The sequence below is a fragment of the Mycteria americana genome, chromosome 12 (assembly GCF_035582795.1).
Source record: "Mycteria americana isolate JAX WOST 10 ecotype Jacksonville Zoo and Gardens chromosome 12, USCA_MyAme_1.0, whole genome shotgun sequence".
Lineage (NCBI taxonomy): Eukaryota > Metazoa > Chordata > Aves > Ciconiiformes > Ciconiidae > Mycteria > Mycteria americana.
In genome coordinates, this window is record NC_134376.1 from 4,025,641 (window position 1) to 4,046,480 (window position 20,840).

At 58.9% G+C, this 20,840-nt stretch overlaps 1 protein-coding gene across 2 annotated transcripts in view; it reads right to left on the bottom strand.

The window, feature by feature from the left end:
• The window catches only part of MPRIP (myosin phosphatase Rho interacting protein), an 86,637-nt gene that overhangs the window by 62,150 nt on the left and 3,647 nt on the right, over positions 1-20,840 (bottom strand). For both annotated transcript variants that reach the window (XM_075515112.1, XM_075515111.1), the window contains exons 2-3: positions 12,739-12,816; positions 10,502-10,567 (exon numbers count right to left, since the gene is read on the bottom strand). In XM_075515112.1, coding sequence (XP_075371227.1) covers positions 10,502-10,567; positions 12,739-12,816 — 144 coding nt within the window. The remainder of the gene's footprint in view (positions 1-10,501; positions 10,568-12,738; positions 12,817-20,840) is intronic.

Consider the following 20,840-nt stretch of genomic DNA (forward strand, 5'->3'; position numbering starts at 1 on the left):
AACCTCACTGAAGACCTCGGCTTGTCTCCACGCAAGTTTTAACCTGACAATGTCCCTTTTACAGACTCCAAACCTGATGAATAATGCATGTCCGGGATAAACCAGAAATATAATATTCACTAATGCTTCCCGTAACAGAGAAACAAGGACTGCAAATAAGTAATTTATTAACCCCGAACTGTGTTGCTGCTTGAACAGAGTGCACACCTCAGCTTTCGGCCCCAAAAACACCGGCGGAAAGTTTGCTCTTGAGTCGTGGCAAGAGCATGCCGAGGGCTGGCTGAGACCCCCCGCTCTCATCACACCTCCAGCACAAACATGCCTCGTCCTGGACTCTGCGAGATGCCGATGGGGGGAAACTCCCCTGAGAGCAAGGCTGGGAGCTGCCACCCTCCTTCCTCCTCCTCCTCCTCGGGGGCCGCAGACGCCCCTTCTTGGCCGGGAGGAGAGCAGTGGTGGGAAGCCCACAACCCCACGCTCGCCCACAGCTCCAGCCACTTTCTCAGGCATTCCAAAACTCGGCCGGAGCCTCTTTTTGCAGCACACACATCCCCCCCCTCCATGGCTGGACGCCTGCCTAATTGTGTATTTATTTATTTCTGCATTTTCCCAGCTCCCTGCACACACTGGTGCGGGGCGGGGGGAAGCTGAGGCCGGCTCCCAAGGCAGACCCAAAAAAACCCGGGGGGGTGCAGTTCCCCCATTCCCCAGAGGCCAGGAGGAAGCCGGGAAGTGTGGGGCTGGCCGGGAGCGGGGGGCAGGAAGGGGGGACGCCGGCGGCATCTCCCACCCCCTTTGCTTTGTGCACGCGCTTGGGGAAATTAAAAATAGCTGCGTCCAAAGAGTGGCTGCAAGAGCCACAAAGAGCGTGTTGAGCGGAGGCAGCTGCAAGCTATTTGCTGCCCCCGGTAATCAGCATCTCAGCTTGCAGAGCCCCCCCGGCCCCCCCAGCCCCTTCCTCCCCTGCCAGAAGCCGCCGCTGCCTTTCTCCAACCCACATATGTCATGTCAACAATCAATGAATACAGGATCTCTGCCGGGAAAAAAAGGGGGAACGTGCTTTGACTTTTGGAGCAGTTTTGTTGCCTTGTTTGATTCACATCCTCGTCCTCCTCTCTGAGCTGTCACCGAGGGTTTTGCAAGCACCGAATCCCACCAGGCGAGGCCAGGTGGGATTACCCCATGGGATTACCCCATGCCACCCGGATGGGACCCTCGGCAGGAACAGGGATATGCCAGCCACCGGGATTCCTTCACGCAACGGGAAAAATGGTGCTATCGCCCGGCGTTACCCAACGCGTAGCCCACAGCCCACTGCTGGTCCTCAACAACCTCGACCGGTGGCCCGCAACAGGGCTGGAAAGAATTAAAACCAACCCCGTCCCCACCGCCACGCGGTGCAGCTGGCAGGTACGGGGCCGTGCCGCAGGCACCTCGTTTCACACCCCCAGCACCAAGCAACAGCGGGGCAAAAAAATTGTGGTTTTGTTAGTTCCTTAGGTGGGTTGCTCGTTCATGTCCCTGTGGATGGGCACGGCCACCCAGGGACCGGGGGATATTTGGGAGCCCAGCGCTGTCCTGGCTTGCAGAGAGGTGGGATCAGGCACCCACCGCAGGCACCCACCGCTGCAGCCCCTTCCTCAGCTGCCTTCACATCAACCGCTCCACCAGAAAGAAAAAAAAAAGGGAAAAAAGGAAAAAGCAACTGGAGCAACTGCCCGTAGTAAATACCGGTGCTACCATCTGTCACTCACCGCTGCGGTATTCGGGGCTGTTGCCGGAGTGCTGTGTTTTGTTCGACATTTAGGGCACGGTGGGATGCAGAGGAAAGGCAGGTCTGAGGCTACCGCGCGAGGCGGAGGGTGGGAACGCCAGCCGGGGCCCAAAGGGCTCACGTGAGGGTAATCGTGCGCTCGGCAATTAGCTGTGTCATTTCACTACCAGCTCTGACATCTTCACTGCTAAATGCCGTTAGAGGCGGGTTTGATTTCTGCATTAACGTTTTACAGCGGATCACGATTTTTCTTTCACCAAGAGCCTGCAGCCAGGCTGGAGGCCGCGGGTACGGAGCCCAGGTTTCCAGAAGTCACAAAGAAAAAACTCCGGCTGCTGCAAGCGCCTGTATCGCTCTGCCTCCCATAAACTAGATGATAAATGCAATTTAAAGTCCAGCTCGTTTCCCTCACTGCTCTTGCACACGTCTTCTACACAAACCTCTTTGCTAGGTCTCAAGAGATGGAGGAGTAGGGAAAAGGCAGAAAGGACAGAGCCCCTTGAAGCTGTTCGCGTTGCTCAGCGTAAGAGCAATTCCAGCTTTGCAGCTCGCCCCGCAGAAGACAATAGGGGCTGTGTTGTTTCCAGGAAGGAAGCACCTGGGCCAGGTCATCAAAGGTGCTCGTTCATTAGGAGGTCACTGGCTGTATCGAGCTCTCCCAACTCCGCTTTCATCCTCTCGCTTTCTGTTAACTCCCAAACCTCCCACCGTGGACTGCTTCACACCGGGACATCTCCCGAGTGGGTCCTGCAGGCACCGAACGCCGTTCTCAGGGGGCTTGGACGTGGACATCGGCGTCCTCCATCCGTGCTCGAGAAGATGTGAACAGAAACAGCCAGCTTGATCCACCTAAGCTCACAGGAAACCCAGGCACTTTTGGGGCCCCAGCGATGGTCCCTGGCCAGGGACCCAGGTGCCAGGACTGGTGTTGGAGCCATCCCTGGAGGAACCCTTCCCTGTTCCCTGTTCTCTCAGCCCCCATGAACCGCCCTTCTGCAGCTCAGCAGTTTTAGTTCCCCAAACACCACACTAAATGAAACTAAAAGAGGTAAAATAGAAGAGGGTAGGGTAGGGAACCATTCATGGAGGTTCCCACAGGTGTCTTGACAGCAGGACCCACCTCCAGCAGCAACTGGGGCCAGACACTTTGAGCAGACAGGAAATGGAAGACATGAACCCCTCTGAAACCATCGTTATGGGATCCCCACACCCAACCCAGTAAACAAAATGACATGGGATCAGCATCAAGCAAGACATTAATATTAGAAAGACCATGAATGAAGATCTACGTATCCTCCCAACCCCTTCAAGGCTGCTTGGTCCCGGCTTCAGCGATGTCCTGGGGAACGAGTTCCCAGGGCTCCCTGTAGGTTCATGGATTTTTTTTTTCCCCAAAAGCAGTACTGAAAATTAAACACAACAAATCCATCAAAGATCTCCGAGCTCTGTCAGGAACCACCAGCACTTGTGCTGTCTCTACATCTCCTGTAGAGCAATCACAAGGATGTGCTTTGTCCCAGCTCCCTTGCACCCTGACTTCAAGTGTCCCTCTCCTGCCCAGCTCTCCTGGGAGAGAAAGGATCGCTGCTCCGCAATTATTCCCAACATTTCCTTATTTCTACTGCATCATCTTTGAGATATGCACTAAACATCCCAGGTGAAACCTCCCCACAGACTATATTCCACCCCGCTCCCCACCAAACCAGTTATATCCCCGTCTCTGCTGCCTACCATTCCCAGCCCAGCCAGCTCACATCCTGCATGATTTCCCATCCACGCCACGACCATGAATCCAGGAGCTCCTGCACGGAGCCTGGTGGGACTGGCAGGGCACTATCACCAGCGTTCGCCGAGGTGACAAACCACCTCTGGACCGTCGCAGGATACGGCTGTGCAAGGGGTCGCTTTCCCCTTCTGTCGGGGTCGAACCAAAAACCGGAGGAGCTGGGAAGAAAGTCCTCCCGCTGCAAGACCAAGTCAGACCCACGTCCTGGATAAAATCCAGGGTAGGGGTCCCTGCCGCCGACCGAGCCTCGCACAGCCGCTCCCCTCCAGCCCCTTCTCTTTCAGCTTGCTTTAAATTTGAAACACGCTTTGACTCAAGCCAAAAGCTTTTTATGCTAAACAGAAACTGAAAGTCTTGAAGATCTGGTGAACAGAGGCACCAGCAAAACTGCGTCCACGGGGAGAAATGCTGGGGATGGGGGAACGGGGGTCTGTAAAGCCTGGTGCTCCCATGGAGAAGGGGGCAGGGAGAGCTTGGAAATACTTAAATGGCAAAACGTGTGGAAAAAGTAAGGACAGAGAGGCCAGGATGTTTAAGGTTCGTTTTTAATCCCTGCCAATGAATTTCCATTCCGTGCCAAGACTGAAGTAAACTGCTTTGATCTGAAAAGGAGAAAAAAAACCCCACATGCACAGATTCTTGGCTTCTTAAAACAATATAGATGACAACAGAGGGAACAACGATGAAAATTAACACGGCACAACTCTGCTGACGGTTACGTTTTACAATGTCCCTTTCTTCCAAATAAAGAGAATTCTGGAGGGGGGGGGGGGTGATTAGGAAATAATTATGCACATCTGCACATCACAGCACTGGCAGGCACGCATCCCTCCCTCCCTCTGATCCCCTACCAGCAGCCACCGATGCTTACACCGTTCTCTTTTTTTTTTATCCATTGATCAATTCCTTGGGTTTCCGTGGCCGGGAGCAGGGCCTGGGGCCGTGCAGGGCTCCAGATGTGACCCGGCAGCCCCCTGCACGGTGCCAGACCTCCCACCTCCGAGCTGGCCTCTCTTCTTCTATTTATACACCTGGCCCAGGGGTCCCGGTGCTCCCCTAACCATTGCCAGACGCCGGGCTGGCCTCGCTCTTCATCCCGCCCTGATCCCATCAGCTCCCGGCTCCCTCCTGACCTCCCTCCCAGCCAGCGCAGGCTGGAGCAGGGATGTCCGCTCTATCGCTCCGAGGTTAACGCTATCGCAATCCGCCCGAGTTCCTGACTTAGGAGCAGGACTACCGTGCTGCAAGTCCGGGCAGGGCTCTGCAATGCCGCTGCGGAGGATGCAACCGCCCAACCCCATATGCATGAGTGAACTCTGGCGTGGAGGCTCCTCTTAGACCCCCCCAAACAGTGGTCTTAATTCCACCCCCCCCCATTTTTAAAAAGCAACTTGACTCCAGCAAGTAAGGGGTATGGTGGAGGCAGGGCTGACAGCCCATCCCCACGCTTCACCCCACCACACTGGAAGATGCCAGACATGGAGCGAGACCAGTTTGTTGGGAGGACACGTCATGCCCAGGGATGCTCCTCCTGATCCCCCGCGGAGGAGCTGGGAAAGCCCATCCAGAAGATGCTCTCGCCTTGGCGTTAGTTATCCACAACACCAGCAAGTTTGAGATGCTCCCAGGTGAGCCTGAATTTTGTCCTGCTTTCAAACCAGCATATTCAAAGAAACCAGCAAAGAAAAAAAAAAAATCCCCAAATTAATAGTCTCAGGCAGCCACTGAAAGGAGGCCTGGTGTGATGGGAGAATATCCCCACGCAGGATGCAGCTGCCCCTCTGCTCTCACTGGGGGCAAAGGACTGGCACAAATGCCAACCTAGTATAAATCCCAGCCCAAAGAGAAGTGGCAGAGGGGTAAACTGAGGCACAGAGATTAGGCCTGGCCCATGGACGTGTAAGGAGTCATTAAGAAGCTGGGCTGGAGATCCAGACCCTCTTTTCTGACCTGCTCTAGCCACAGGGCTGGATCTGTCCCCAGGCAGTGCTGAGGCCATCGCACGCCTGCAGGTCCAGGGAACGGGACAGCGCGTTGATGAGACGCGCCGAGACCTCCATCCCTGCAAAACCCCTCCTGCGCACCCATTGCCTCTCCACTACGTTCCCACGCAGCAACGCTCTATTTATAGAGACCTCGGCCGCTAATTATAGATCGCAGCAATCAAAACAAAAGGAGGCGAACGCTCTGCACTTGCCACTCACTGGCTCCATCCCCTTACCCCGGCACTATTCTTCTGGCAGCACCCATACCTCAACCAAAACCCCCCGAACCGCCCTGGCACCGTGGTGCCGGGCTGCTCTCCCACTGCAGCAGCGGCGGTTGTTTCGCTGGGGACCGCAGGGTGTTTTACCAGGGGGACCGAGACCTTACGCAGCATGGGACAACATCGGAGGGTGTAGCCACCAGCACCAGTTTGGGCATCTCCTCCTGGACAGAGCGTACTGGGATGCAGCCGCCGGGCAGGCAGCAGCCAGGGGAGGTTTCGCTCACCGTCCTGGCACGGGTCCCCCCTCGTCCCCTCGAGTGACTGAGCGCAATCCCTCCCAGCCCAGGCAGGGCTGTTTGCCCACAGCCTGAGGACTTTATCCTCTCTAGTTTCAAATATCCTGAAGTACCAAAGGTCTAAGCTCTTCGGGTGACTCTTCCACCTCTAAAACAAGTCTTAGGTTTTTTTGGCAGGCTTTAGTCTCGCACTCCATGCAACGGGGAATGAGGGAACGTATCTCCTGGGAAAACCAAGGAAGTGTCACAGGACTGGGGAGCACACGGCGGCAAACATCCTCAGACACTCTTAACACAGCGGCTCGTCCCCAAGCCTGTCTCCGGCTCCCTGTCACCCTCTTTCCTGCCTTCCCTCAATTCAACGTAAGAGCGGTTTTGCCATCCTCCACCCGCTGCGGAGAAACGTCGGCCCCTGTACATCATCCGGCCCCGCATGGAGGTTTATCAAACGGCAGGAGCAAGCCAGCACCGAGGGGTAATCGTGGCGGTTCAGCATAGGAAGGCAACCCCGAGCAATCACACAACCTCTGCATCCACCCACCACTGGGAGGGAGGAATTTCTGCACGTCTGAGCAGGCTCGGCTTAGCCAAGGCTCGGCAGAGCCGGGAATGGCCGCTGGCACGCTCCCTGGGGAGGGGAAAGGGATGTGCTCTGCCTGGCATTCCCAGCAGCCAGGCAGGCTCTGGGTGCCAGCATCAGGCTGGGGCTGCTGGCAGGAACGGCACCCAGCGTGAAAGAGGGAGACCCCAGGGAGTGCGTCTGGCGGCTCAGCCTGGGTCTGAGGGGATGGAGGTCCATGGCCTGGGCACGTCCTCCCCATTGCAGCCATCGCGCAGAACTGGTTTGGGTTTTCAGAATGAAAGTATGGCAGATGAAGGACAGACAGATGGAAGGATGGGCATACAGAAAGAAGGTGGCCGAGCAGGAGCATAAACGTGGGATCAGGTCGGGGACAGCCGTGGGCAGGTCTCAGAAGGGGGCTGGATGCCAGCAGGGCCACTGGTGCCCGCTTGTCTCACCTTCTGCTAAGGGATTTCCGTGCCCAAAACGCTCCAATCCAACACCAAACTTGACCCACCCCACGGCAAAAGGCTCCTGTGCCCAAGGCTATCCCATCCCATGGCCTCTGTGTACCACAGCACCGATGTCTTCGGGGACCCCCCCAAGGTCTCCCCAGCTCATGGCTGGGCTTCAAGCCACTCCTCCACACCCCACCCCTCTCCAACCCGCCGGGAGTGAGATGCGGGGTCTCCCCGGCCGGGCACGGTAGCGTCTCTGCCGCCATTGCCAGCCCAGGGCTCCCCTCCCGAGCCCACCCCTCCCTCCCCTCCTGCTTTTAGTGAAATTGCCAAACCCACAAAATTAATGTCTAACAGGTTCAAGGCAGAGCAATTCAATCCCTGCTTGCAACAGCCTGGGAGGTCTCCGGCCAGCTGCCGCCCGGCTCCCGGCACGCTGCAGAGGCCACCCCCGTGCCGAGGCCCCCGTGGGACCCCCACCCTGCTCCTGGGGGGGGCAACTAGGGCATACTGGGGGTAGATCGTCCCTGCATGGGCTGCAAAGTGGATTCCCCATGTGAAAAAAAAAAAACAGTACCCCTGCTGTGCGTGGGAGAGGCACCTCCTGGGCAAGGCCCCATTACTCCTCCCTGGCCCGCAGAGGTGGTGGGGACACGGCAAGGAGCTGGCACAGCTGGAGGGGTGGAGAGCCCCAGGCAGGAGCAGGCGAGCACCTTGAGGGAGAAACCAGTGTCCCCCAGCAACCCCAGCCAGCAATGCCCAAGGTGTGGTGGGCACAGAGCTAGGTCCTCACATCCCCCACAGGGACACGCCTGCCGCCAGCCTGACCTGAGTGCCACCGGTCCCCTCCAGTGACCTCCAACACTCAGCCATCACAGCCTGATGCTGTGGGATGGTGGCAGTGGGTCCCAAATCCACCAGGACCATGGCACCCTCTGAGCCATGCTCTGGCCCTGCCCGGGCAGGAAAGCTGCACTGCAGCTGAGCCCCGATGTGCTCAACACACTGCGCCCGGCTGCTCCCCACAGACCAGCTCTCCCTCCTCATGCAGACCAGCTGACGGCTCATACCTGCATGGGCACTTGGTTCTGACATACGGGAGCTTGCTGTGAGCTTGGTGGTACCAGGATCAGGGTCCTGCTGGAGCAGAAACCTGCACTGCAATGAGCACGGGTTACTCCGGGGACCAGCAGAAAAGCTGGGCAGGAGTTACCTGACCCCCTGGAAACACAGCTCCCCGGCATGCAGGGAGCAAGCCCAGCCCTGCCGCGGGGAGCGGGGCGAGGGTAGGACTGCGGGGGCATGGCGGGCTGCTGGAGGGGGGCCCCGGTCCCACCAGCAGAGCCATGCCGGCGCCCGATGCAGAGGGGTCAGGGACTGGCGGTTTGGCAGAAAAACAACTTCCCCCAAGGTCAAGTGGAGGACACGCCACGGGACACGTTCCCACATGCGGAAGAAGATGGTCCCTATCTGTCCTTCCTCAGCCCCCTGGCCCTGCTCCTGCATGGACTGAGCAGCAAAAAAAACCCATTTCCTCCTGCTCAGGGGCTCTTCCTCCTGCCCCAGCCCGGCCGGGGCAGCAGGGGATGCTCTGGTGCCGCGGGCTGGAAGGGGCCAGGGGAGGCTGTGCCCAGCTATGGCCAGGGGACACCTTTAGCAGAGCCGGTGCAAACAGCAGCACGGATCCCACGCAGTGACGTGCTCTGCGGAAAGGTCAGGAGGGTATTTTTACACCATGTGTCAGACCCCGATGAGGAGAAGGGAGCTGCGACCATCTCCTCCATCTATGGCCATGGCGAGACCAGACCTCCTGCCCTCCTCCTGCAGGACCCATTGCACCATGAAGGGCCATGGCAGCAGTACGTCCCGATGCCCTGTCCCGGCGGTGCTCTGCGGGGTCAGAGCCATTCCACAGGGCACGCAGGGCTGGAGGGGTGCAGGGACCCACAGCAGCCGAGGAGGCGGTCCAGCCTGGGACCACCATGGGTCACAACCCATGCTGCACATGTGCATGCTCCCTTTAGTTTGTTTTTGGTTTTTGGTTTTTTTTGTTTGTTTGTTTTGTGTTCCCCCCCCCACTTTTACCCTTCTCAAGGGGAAAAAGCCCAAAAGGTGCCTGGAGAACCGTGGGATGCTTCCGCCATCCTCTGTGCGTTCCCTGGCAACAGTCCCCCATGGCATGGGGCTGCCAGGGGATGGCAAGCGGTGCCACGAGGTCTGGAGAGCAGGGCACGGGGCTGGGACACTGCCCATTTGCTCCTGCCCAGAGGAAGCAGTGCCTGGGGCAGGTGAACCTCTCTGGGATGCAAAGCCAAAAAAAAAAAATTAGAAATCATGTTTCCCAATATCCTTCTACTTCTCCTCCGATCAGCGCATCTCCCCACTCCAGCCAGCCACACACTGCTCTCCTGTCGCTGTAGGACATGAAACACCAGCCCAGCGCAGAGCCAGGTTGCTGAGACACTAGAAATGTATTGAAAGCCTCCACCGCTCCCACCCGACATTTAAATTATTTAGGACGCTTGGATCAACCCCAAGAAAAAATACAAACAAACAAGGCGTGAAACTCGAGCAACACTCGCTGTGCTGCCTTGCCTCCCCATCCCACAGTGCCCTCGCAGGAGGCATCGGCGGAGGACCGAGGCACGCTGCCCTCGCAGGGAGCCTCCCCACCGCAGCGTGGGTCCCCGCACGTCCCAGCCCCACGTGCGTGCACGTACGCTGCCCCGTATCCCAGTGTGCCCGGCCTCGTGAGCCTCCCGCCCAGGCGGATCCCAGCACACGGGCGCCCACCGTGCCGTGCCACACCCTGCCGTGCCAGCACGTTCAACCTTGGGCACCCTCCCACGGGCTTGCTGTAGCCAGGAGGATAAATCAGCAGCCCTGGGAGGTTACGGCAGGGCAGACCCCACTGGTCTCATCGGCCCCACTTTGCAGCTCGCAGTGGACGGGTTTCCCTTCTTTTTGTCTCTCCACTCCGTTTTACCGACGGGAGCAGCGCCGGTGGCGTGCCACGGCTCCGGGGCGGGCAAGCAGCAGGAAGGCGTTCCAGCTGACCTACTTTCCACGGGCATCGCCGCCACCAAACCCCAGCTGGCACAGGGCAGGGCAGAAAGGACTGGGAGGGACCCCACCAGCACGGGATCTGTCAGCAACTGATCAACCCCAAGCCAGGTGGGACCTCTGCGCCTCCTAAACACCCGTCATCCTCCATTGACCGTCCACCAAGCTCCCACGCAAACCCAGCCTGGCAGCAAGTCAAACTCAGAGAGCAAAACTCTTCACCAGTTCGACAGAGACCTCCCCACGCCATACCAGGAGCATCACCAGGGGCTCCTCCAAGGGCAGCCAGAGGTGGCCCCGGCTGATCCGCACAGACTGAACACGGCCACGCGCCTCCGCCGGGCAGCACTTACCATCTCGTCCAGGGCGTAGCGCAGCAGCCCGTGCTCGTAGAGGATGAAGAACCGACGCTGCCATTTCTGCAAGAGAAGACAGCAAGGCGGGTCACACCCGGGGCACCGGAGCTGCACGCCACAAAACTGGGGCAGAGAAAAGCCACCGAAACACCTTCGTGGCAGGGGACTTGTGACAACAGGGCACTCGTGACAACAGGGCCCATGCCCAGGTCTCACTGACCACCAGACCACAGCTGCCAGAAAAGCAGGGGGGACCCCCCAACACTGCTGGGACTGTTCTGAAGGGTGATGAATGTTGCAGAAGTATTTCTGCTCAGCCCCTCACGCTGCAAACCCAGCTGTTTGGGGTGCCATGGGCTTTGCAAAGCAAGGTCCTGCCAGGCCATCGGGCAGGGCTCTGCCAGAGGTCTGCTCGCACCAGCCCGCATTGCTCAACGCTGATTTACTGCCTGGCTTTGCAGGCACCCAAGAAGAGGCTGTTTTGGAGTTGCTTCCCCACCCCACTCCTCTCTGCATTCAGACAGACCCCAAGCTGGCCTGGTTTAACCATACAGGGGACAAGAACAACCAGAGACAAAGACTCCAGCTATAGGCTGGAACCAGCTCGTTCCTCCTCTCCTGAAGGATGCCCACAAGCCCTGTCACTGCTTTCCAAGAGACCAAAGTCCTGCAGGACACCACAAGGATCCCCCAACAAGCAACTAAGTGCTCCCAGCCCACAGCTTCATCCTGCATGGTCTATTCCAGCACCCGGTGCCGCAGGGTGACAGCATGTCATGCTAGATGTCCCCCAGCAGTAGATCAGCTGGATTTGGATGGTGGCTGCACCTCTGGGGGTGGCACTGCCTAGGCGGTCCTGCCTCCCCCAGCACCACGCTGGCACTGCTGCTTCTACAGCTGCACAGAAAACCAGATTGGAGAACTGATCGGGCTGGAAAACTGCCTTTTTTTTTTTTGTGTGTGCCAGGTTGTTTTCAGCCAAGAGCAAAAACTGGTTGAGCAGGCTGAAATAAAAAAGGTCCTAGATTCATAGCCCCAGTGCAGCAATTCTTATCTCACTTTTCTCAGCCCTTCAGGCAAAGTCCAAGGTGCTCAGGGACAAGCAAAACTACCAAGGACCCTGTGGACCTCTGCAAGCCCCAGCTTAGCAGGCAGCCTCTGCTCCAGGAGGGACCCAAGTCCCATGTCCCCACGATGTTGGGCCAGCAAGCCTATGACTAGCTGTGACTCCAAATAATGACCCATATACCCCAGGCTGAACTCAAGAACTCAATTCTTGTTCACTCGGGAGAAATTTTTTTATTACTAGCAGCTCTGAGAGCATTTTGGCTGCTTGACAGAGGGTTCACGGACCATTGCCATCCCTCCCACACACAAGACAGCCCTGTCCTGGCAGCCTCAGCAGCAAGTTGCCTGGAAGAACAGCTTGGGGACAGGCTGGGAGTCCTTGTCGCAAGCCAGCGGTGAAAGGACGTCAGCCTGGCCGTGTCCTTCTGGGCCTCACACCCCCCAGGGCAGGTAAATGGGGATGCTCTGACCCCCACGCTGCTTCTGCAAGGCACGAGCAAACCCCTTTGGGGAGGAGCTGAGTGTGCCCCGCTCTGTCTGCGGGTCTCTGCTGCCAATGCGCTTGGCTTCAGAGCTCTGGAGGGTCGTAGCAAATGGGAATCACCTCTCAGCCTCTTCCTTGCTGCAGGACCTGCCTGACACAGGGGTACCCGCGTTAGGGGATGGGATGCAACCTCCCTCCAGGACTCTGGGCATGCCCATGATGAGCTGCAGAAAATGAGGTAGTTGTTTCCAAGCACCAAAGGGAAACTGGGTGCCTTGCTGATGGTCCCAGCACAGCTCAGAGCCGCACAGCCCACACCCTGCCAGCCTGAGAGCCTTCCCATCAGTGTGGCACATGTCAGGACAACCAGACCCCAACCAGAGCAGCATCAAGGCATCATAAAGCAACAGCAGCAAGCAATAAAACTGCATGGACTGACACTGACCAGCACCTGCAGTGCCCCAGCCTGCTGCCCAGCACAGGAGACCTCGCATCCCAGAGAAGGCATTCGAGCCCTGCTGCAGGAAACATCTCCCGCCTTCCTGGTTTGCACAAGAGGACGGGTGCATGGAGGTTGCACTCCCGGGGCCACAGCCACCTCCACGGGCAGGGACAAGCCCTCACCACTCCTCCTGCCACCCCCACCTCGGGCACGGGGAGAGGGCATCTCAGCTTCACTTACCCGGGAGCGATGGACAGGGTTGTCAAAGTCTGTTCCTTCCGGGGCCAGCAGCAGCCAGCCACCATAAATGGGTTTGGCCTGCAAAGAAACAGCAGAGAAACACATCAGGCGCAGAGGAAACTGGCTCACCGTGGACCAGCACCGCACAGGATCGACGGTGGGGGACCACGGGAAACTGCACCAGCCCCTGGCACGAAGGCAGCCGCGTGAGTTCAGGCTCCTGCATACAGGCAAACTCAGCCCTGCCAGTGCGGGGAACACAACGTTTGATGGCAACCCGTGGTGTTATATAGACTGTGTTCAAACAGGACTGAGGTGAGGACTCCGGAGGAGGTAAAACCCCAGCCACAAACACCAAAATCAGCTGCTTCTGCATGGCATCGCACCGAGAGCACCAACCTCCCGGCTACCACCAAGCTGCAGAGCCCGTCCTCACTGACAGCTCTTCTCCTCGCCATCGGCAGCGTGCCTCTACTCCACAGCAAAAACATACTCCAAAGGAGAGCTCGATGTTTTCCTTTTGTTAATTAAGAGAGGAAAAACTACCCAGCGCTGGCAGTTCTCCAGCTCACAGCCGCTTCCCGTGCTGCGCACATCCAACACCCGTTTCCCCGCAGGGGTGGCCCCTGCCAGCCCGCTCCTCCCCGCCAGCGGCTTCCAGCAGCCCACAGCCGAGCACGCAGGAAGGTCAGATCCAGGCGGAGGGAAAACAGCTCATTCAGCTGGCTGGGAAGAGAAAGGGAAAGAATACCCGGAAAGAAATGCCTTACAGCACTGCCGTTTATCAGTGGAAAAAAAAATATATATATCCAGGCTCTTTCCACCGGTGGTTTGGGCGCAGAAGCGGCCAGCGCGAAGCAGATCCACGCCACTGCGAGCGGTGGGATGGGGATGGGCACTGGGCACGTCCTCCCCCGCAAAGTCCTATGGGCACCGCTCCTGCTGCCTGTCGAGTTGCAAACTATCAGCCAACCCCATTCCTGGCAAGGGCTGGGGCCAAAGCCTGGTGCAAGAGCGGCGAGGTATTGCCACACTGGCGAGGTGGCCCCGCGGAGGTGCCGGGACAGGCCAGGAGGGAGGAAACCCAGGGCAGATCCAGCTTCAGGAGCCCCCAGGGATGCTGCTTTCCACCATGAAACATCCGTGCACACCCAGCCCCAGCCTAGCCCGGCCGCACAGCGACAAGGACACAAGTTCCCAGCTCCTCTCAAAATTATTTGGTTAATCTTGTTCCTTTCATTCTTTTCTCCCCCCCCCCCCCCCCCAAGCTTAAAACTGTTTCCAATTCGGTACCTCCCCTAGATTCCTCCTGCCAGTTTCTGTGGTTTTGTACTGTTAAAAAAAAAAAAAAAAAAAGATTCCCCTCTGGAAAAATCCCTGCAAACAATAGAAGAAACTGCCTATGCACCAAAAACTGTCAAATGCATGAAGCACTGAGTAAGCAAACTGGAAACAAGCCGGAGGAGCCCTTTTACTGTTTATAAAGTGAAAAGAAATAACAAAATCTCTTATCCCCCCGCCACAACGTGACATATCAACTCTAGGTGTTGCTCTCCCAGCAGCTGGGAAAACATGATTTGAGAAGACCTTCCTTCCTTCCCCCTCTTTAAAGGGAACTAAAAACAATGAAAATGGAGCGCTGGGAGTGGGATCCAATTTGGGGGAGTTGCTTCCCTCTCTCCCAGGGGCCTGGGGCACCCCTGCACCCACTTGTTCCCACGACCAGCACGAGCCTCACCCGCACCGGGGGTCTTGCTGGCACAGAGGGCACCCCGCAGGCACCGCAGCCCCCAGCCCTCCCCGGCTTCGGCGAGGAGCCCCTCGCCCCCTGCCATCCCAGCCCACTCACCTGGGTGCCGGCACCCTGCTCGCCCGTGGCCCCCATGCCGCCCCCCAGCCGGCACAGCACCCGCTCCGCGCCCGGCCCGGTGTCGCCCACGCTGCCAGCGCCCGGCAGGGTGAGCCGTGCTCTGCCACTCCCCCGGCGCGCCCCGCTGGCAGCCCGCCCCGCGCCCCCACCCAAAGGCACCCGTGACGCATCCGTGCCCACGCAAGGCGAGGACTTTGGAGCAGGGGCTCCCACCGCTCCCTGCCGTGCTGGGATGTGGCCATGGCTGCCCGTGTGGCCTGGGCAGGGCCACTCGCAATGGCCTTCCCCAAATTTCTCTTCTGTTTTACAGGGGGGAAAGCAATATCGCAAATAAATAACTAAAGATGACCCACCAGAGAGCCGGGAAGTGCCTTCAATGGGTCACTGAGGCGGGGAAGGGAGGTCCCCAAACTTCCATGAGAGGCACTTACAGCGAGCCCTGAGCAACCGGCTCCGGTGCTTGAGAAGATATTACGAGTAGCCTCCACCGCCCAGGAATAAGGAAGAAGATGACAGCGAAGGTACGACGCGGCGTCCCCAACGCTCGGCACCACCACGCCAAAGCAGCACCCCGAGGAGCCCTCGGCAGCAATGCTACGGGCAGCCGAGCTGCTTGCAGGGCTCAGCCCTCCTCTGTCCCCCGATTTTCCCCTCCGTGCCCCAGCACAGCCTCTGGGCACGGCCGAGCACTCAACCCAGCAAAGCCCCACGAGCAAAATCTCTCCCCGACACAAGCCTCAGCACTGCAGCCGTCCCGGCAGGACCATCCCAAGCACCCCACTGCACCCCAGCAGCACCCAGCCCCACGTAGCCCCCAGGCTATGTGACAGGCAGCAGGCAAGTCCGAGTGCCACACGGGGGAGGAAGTAACAGTGAAACCCATCACCAGGGTCAGCAGCGAGCAGCCGTAACCCAGTATTACAGGTGTGAAACCCTGCCCTACCTCAGCCTGGCTCACACCCCTCAGCCAACATTATTTTGCCCTCAACCCCTCCAATTTTGGCTCAGCTGACCACATATAAAGCACTGGGCACCTGAAATACATGCCCTTAATATAGAACGCGGTCATTTCTTTACCGGTGTCATAAAAAAGCACCGGTGGGCTATACTTATTTCAGCAGAAGCGTCCAATTTCAGACATTGAAACCAAAATAGCTGAAAGGTATGAATTAGAGCCAGCCGGCGTGGGCAGCCTGGTTCCACCCGCCAACAGATGAACACGCAGCAGCGCTTTTTAAAGCCAAACCAAAACAAGCTACTGCTAAAACCAAGCAAACACCCAGAGAGGTACAAGCCTAAATAAAAGGGATATGAACTAGCGCACAAAGTGTCTGAAATAAACCCATCACACCTGCATTGGAATGGTGCTGCTGAAGCGAGGTTTAAAATAAACCTGCTCGATGCCGCTGCGGGAGGCAGGTCCAGGGGAGCGTTAGGGCACCAGGATGGAGCTGGAGCCGCACGTCGCTTCGCACCAGCTCAGCTTCCTCCGGAGAGCTCAGCAAGAGGAGGAAAACGCAATGCCCAGCACTGAGCAAGGGCTCAGAGCAAAAAGTTCCCCCGTCCACGCAGATCTGTCCAACCTCACATTAAGGGAACGGTTTAGAGCAACCCCAGGGTTCCCAGGGTGCCTTTGACCACGCAGAGCCCTGTCCGCCTCCGGCGATGTCCAAAGGGCAGCTCCAGGCAGTTTCCCCGCAGGTAGCAGCCACACGGGATGCTCGGGTGCTGGGCGGCTTTGCTTTTATCCAGACAGTACCTGGCCGAAGGGCGAGCCACAAAACAACGCGGAAAGCAGAGCGGAGGGCAGCTGCTGGCAGCGCGATGCATCCACGTCTGGGGTGGGGTGGGGTGACACTCACAGGGCGGGCTGGAAGAGGAAAGCCGGTTCCTCCGGCACGGCTCACGGTGACAAAGCCAACCACCCGCCGCGACCTCGGCCGGGAGGTGCCGAAGCCTCTGCCCCGCCGCCCCGGGAGAGATCTGCAGGCGCCTTGCCACCCAAAAAAAGTGATATAGCCGCAGTGCCTTCCAGGGGCACCACTGTGCGGGAGGTGCGGCCGGGTTGGAGCCCCACAGTGCCTGGTTCCGTCCCGTCCCGCGGGACCGCGGAGGCTGACTCAGGCAGAAACACTCCCGCATCACCTCTCCGCTTCCTGTCGCACCTCTGGGAACGCCCAGGTATCCCATCCCGCCTCTGACCCTGCCCGGCCCTGCTTAGCTTCAGGGCCCGCCACCGGAGCTGTGCTGCGGGTGCTCGGCAGCCCCTCACCTCCCTCTCAGGTCGCTGCCCCAGCCACCGCGTCCGTCCCCTCGGCCTGCAGGCCTGCGTTGCATCAAGAGGAGGACGCTGCTTCCAGCCTAGGGCCCAGGGCCAGCACTGGCAGCCCAGCGGGTGGGAAGAAGCGGAGAAGGAAGCGGCCCCAGCTCGGTTTACACGAAGCTGTCAAGCCGCCGCGCTGATGCTGCCCAGGCACGGACAAATCACCCCACCCCAACCAGCTCCACCAGCCCTAGGAACGCGATTCCCAGCAGCCAGGAGACTGGGCTCGAAGGACGTGCAGAGCCATTCAGCACTTTCCAAAGCACAGCGTGATACAGGAACCCCTGCGCATCCCCAGGGCTGCAGGGCAGAGAGGGCACAGTCACCTGCTTCCAGCAGGCAGGACAAGTCACAGGAGCCTGACAGCCCACGGAGCACCAGGTCACAGGGCCGGAGGTGGGCTGTGACACCAACCAGCGCACCCGTTGGACAGGCTTTCACCCCTGCAGTGTTTGTCGGGGGTACCTTCACCTCTTCCCTCCCCCACGCAAACCAGCCAGCCAAGCAGGGTGCTCAGTGGCACTGAGCAGAGCCCCACGGTGCCAGCCCCACGGTGCCAGCCCCACGGTGCCCACATTGCACAAGGTGGAACACGAGAGCTTTACTGACATCCACCTCTCCTCTTAGGGCCCAGACTCAGCCCCGTGGCAGAGCAACCACATCCCCAGTGGGGTGCCAGGACACCCAGGTGGGCTGGGGATGCCCCCACAGCCAGTCCCCAGCCACCCCAACGTGCTCCGAGGGAAGTCCGAATCCATCGCCGGGAGAGACTCCTGGCTCTGAGCGCGTGGCGGGAGGGATAATCTGTTTAGGCTGCCGGCAGACGTAATCAGCCTGTCTCGGGTGGAGGCAGGGCTTGTTTTGTTCAGGCTTGGCAACTGAGCGGGAAGGGGAAAAAAAAAAAAATGGACCATTGCAGCGGAGCTTTCGGCTCTGCCTCCAACACTGAACGCAGAGAGCCCTGCACACCGGGGCAGCCGTGTGGGGCTCGCAGCAGCCCTGCTAGAAAACAGCAGCCCTAGCCTGACCCAGGCTGTGGGTGAACCCACGGTAACTCCCATCCCACCACCTTTATGGGTTTAGTCCCAATATTCACCAAAGGGGCCTCTCTGAAAGCAGCGACAGCAGCGCCTGCTGCTCCCTGCATGCATCTCTGGGTACTCGGGGACAGGGTCACAGCTCTCAGCTGGACCCACAGGAGACCATGGTCCCAGAGCAGAGACCGTCCCCTGTGCAGCGACTCCCAAACCGCTCAGAGCTCCCTGGAGGCAGGGACCAGCTTCTGGCACAGCTCAAGGGGAAAGTCACCACAAACACTGTGGTTGCAACCTCAAAAGAGGAAATCTAGGCGGTTTCAGCACCGCTCTGCTCTCTGTTTTGCACACCTTGGAGCCCAAGAGAACATCGCTGATGGGTGAGTCGGAGTAGCCATCACCCAGCAGGAATGGGGAAGGTGACATGGTGTTTGAGGCAGGAATGGGATGGGATACCCAAGCAGGCTTTCCTGCCCACAGCATAGCTTCCAGGAACTGAGAGACAGGCATTACTTAACATTTTGCATGCTCCCAGTGGGATGCCACATGGACCGCTGGAGACCCACGACCCCGGCCGGCGGGAGGCTCTGCAAACACTGCTGTGCAAACCCACGCTCCGGCGGCAATCCCAAGGGCCGGGGACATAGCCCAGCCTCGGTGGTTAAGCCGCTTACATCTCAGCTTCCCTGCCTGTACAGTATTTCCCCTCCGCCATATGTCACTTGGCGACGGGCAGCGGAGCGGGGCCAAACCCCAGCACGGGAGGCTGCTGTGCTGCCAGTGGGCATCCACGACCGCTCCCGGCATGAAAAGCGCTCTCCATCCCCCAGCTCTGCATCCAGGCAGCCGCTCGCTGCCCCCAGGTTCGGTCCAAGCTCAGCTTTCCCCAGCCCGAGACCTGGGCAGCCCTGGATACGTGGGGACAGTCCCCTCTCCATCCACCTCCCACTCTCCCACAAAAACACATTTGCACAGCACGGGCGTGAGCATGAGCCAGCTGCTGCCGAAGCTGCAAATCGGCCAGGCCAGGCTTTCACCACCAACACATCTCACCGTGCACGAAGAGGCCAAACCAGACCGGACAGACCAGACCTGGGGCGTGAGGAGCACGAGGCACCGCTGCCGTGGGGTGGCTGGCGGTCACCACGCACGGCACAGCCCTTCCGGCACACCGGCAGCCCTGACCCAGCCACCGGCAAACCCCAAAGAAAGGAGGTGCCTGGGCAATTTGCTGCGTGGGCAGCAGGAGTGACCGACCGACCGGAGGAACAGGAAGGGGAAAGGTTGAATTCACCCTTCGTGCAAACAGCCGGTCTCCTCCTGCAAATACCCTGGCCTGGCCCCAGGGCTGCCCTCGGGTCGGAGCACTGCCATCGGCTTGGGCAGTTGGAGCAAGAGCTGGAAGAGGCCGGCTGCAGCGTGCACGGGCAATTTGTCAAGCAGCAGCAAAATGGAAGTGGGAAGGAACGGGCTTTGCAATCCCAGCTCCCACTCCTCGAGCAGCCCCGAAGCCCGGGTGCCCCGCAGCAAGCAGACGTATCTAACCACCTCCCACGACGGGGCTTCCTCAGCGCCTGGGAGAAGCCGCAACATCTCTCCAGAGTGCTGGAGAGGGGATTTATCGCTTCCTCGGGTGCCAGAGCAGATAAGGTGCGGCGCCATGCAAAAAAACCAGGAGCAAGTAAGTGTGCAAAGGGGATGGTTCTCCAGCACCCAAAGGCACCGCCACGCCCCTTCCTTTGGGCCACACGGAGGGTTAAGCGCACCCAAAGCCGACCCCGGCACCCAACCTGACACCCCTCCCGAGCACCCGCTGCCCTCACTGCCTGCACGCCACTCTCCAAGGACGGGATGCTGCCCGTGGGGGACAGCCACCACGACCCTGCCCGCCCCAGCTCCTCTGGCTGTGCCCCCCAAGTCCCTGCCCACTGCAGCTACCAACAGAGGCGGGTTTGACATTTGCAGAGCATCTCCCCCTGTTCAGTCCTAATAATTAGTCGAGTACAGGCGGATTTTTGCAGCATGATACAAGCAGCCGGGAGCAGGGAATGCAAGCATAGGGGCTGCTTTCCGGGAAAGAGGGGTCTTTTCCTCTCCCGAGGAGCAGGGGGTGGAGGTGAAAGCGTGCCCGGGACATGATCCCTCACCCCTTCGACAACGCACAGACCCAGGATAAGATCCCTGCCGAGGGCATTGCAGCCCCATCGATGCAATGCCGCAGAGCAAAGCCAAGCTTGCGACCCAACGCTGACACTCTCCAGCCTTGGGGCTGCTGGCGGCCGGCTGTTCGGCGTCCAGAACAGTAGGAAAGTGATAATGTCCTAAGGAGGAGAGATGGAAATAAACACCCCCCATCACTGGGCAGGGGTGTCACAGGCTGGGGCGGGAGGAGGCACTGGGAAAAGGCTGCGAGCTCCATTTTCTAACTGGGTGGTCCTCTGGGCATCCATGCCACGGTTTCAAAAAAAAGAAAAAAGAAAAAAAAGGCACTGGTAGCTGTAAAGACGTCCTCAAATTCCTCTATCTGTGCCAGTCCCCATGCCCCAAGAGAGCACACGCATGGAGAAAATTAAAAGCAACTGCTTTACACTCTGCTCTTCTTCCAATTCAGGCCAAGCGTAATTTTGAGGTTAATTCCCAGCCTGTTCTTGTCGTGGGGGGCTTCATCTTCCTTACAAGCCAAAGGCATGTGTGTGCAGGCACGTCTCGGTCCAGGCCAGCTGGCGTGGAGAGCAGGGACCCCACAGGGGCACTCCCATGGCCCTGCAGAGCCCTGGGTGGCTTCCTTGGGAACAGGGTCCCACTGGCCAGGCCAGCTTTGTCCTGGAGATGGAAGAGGGTCCCCGGGAACCCCCCCATCCTCCCGGGGCAGGCT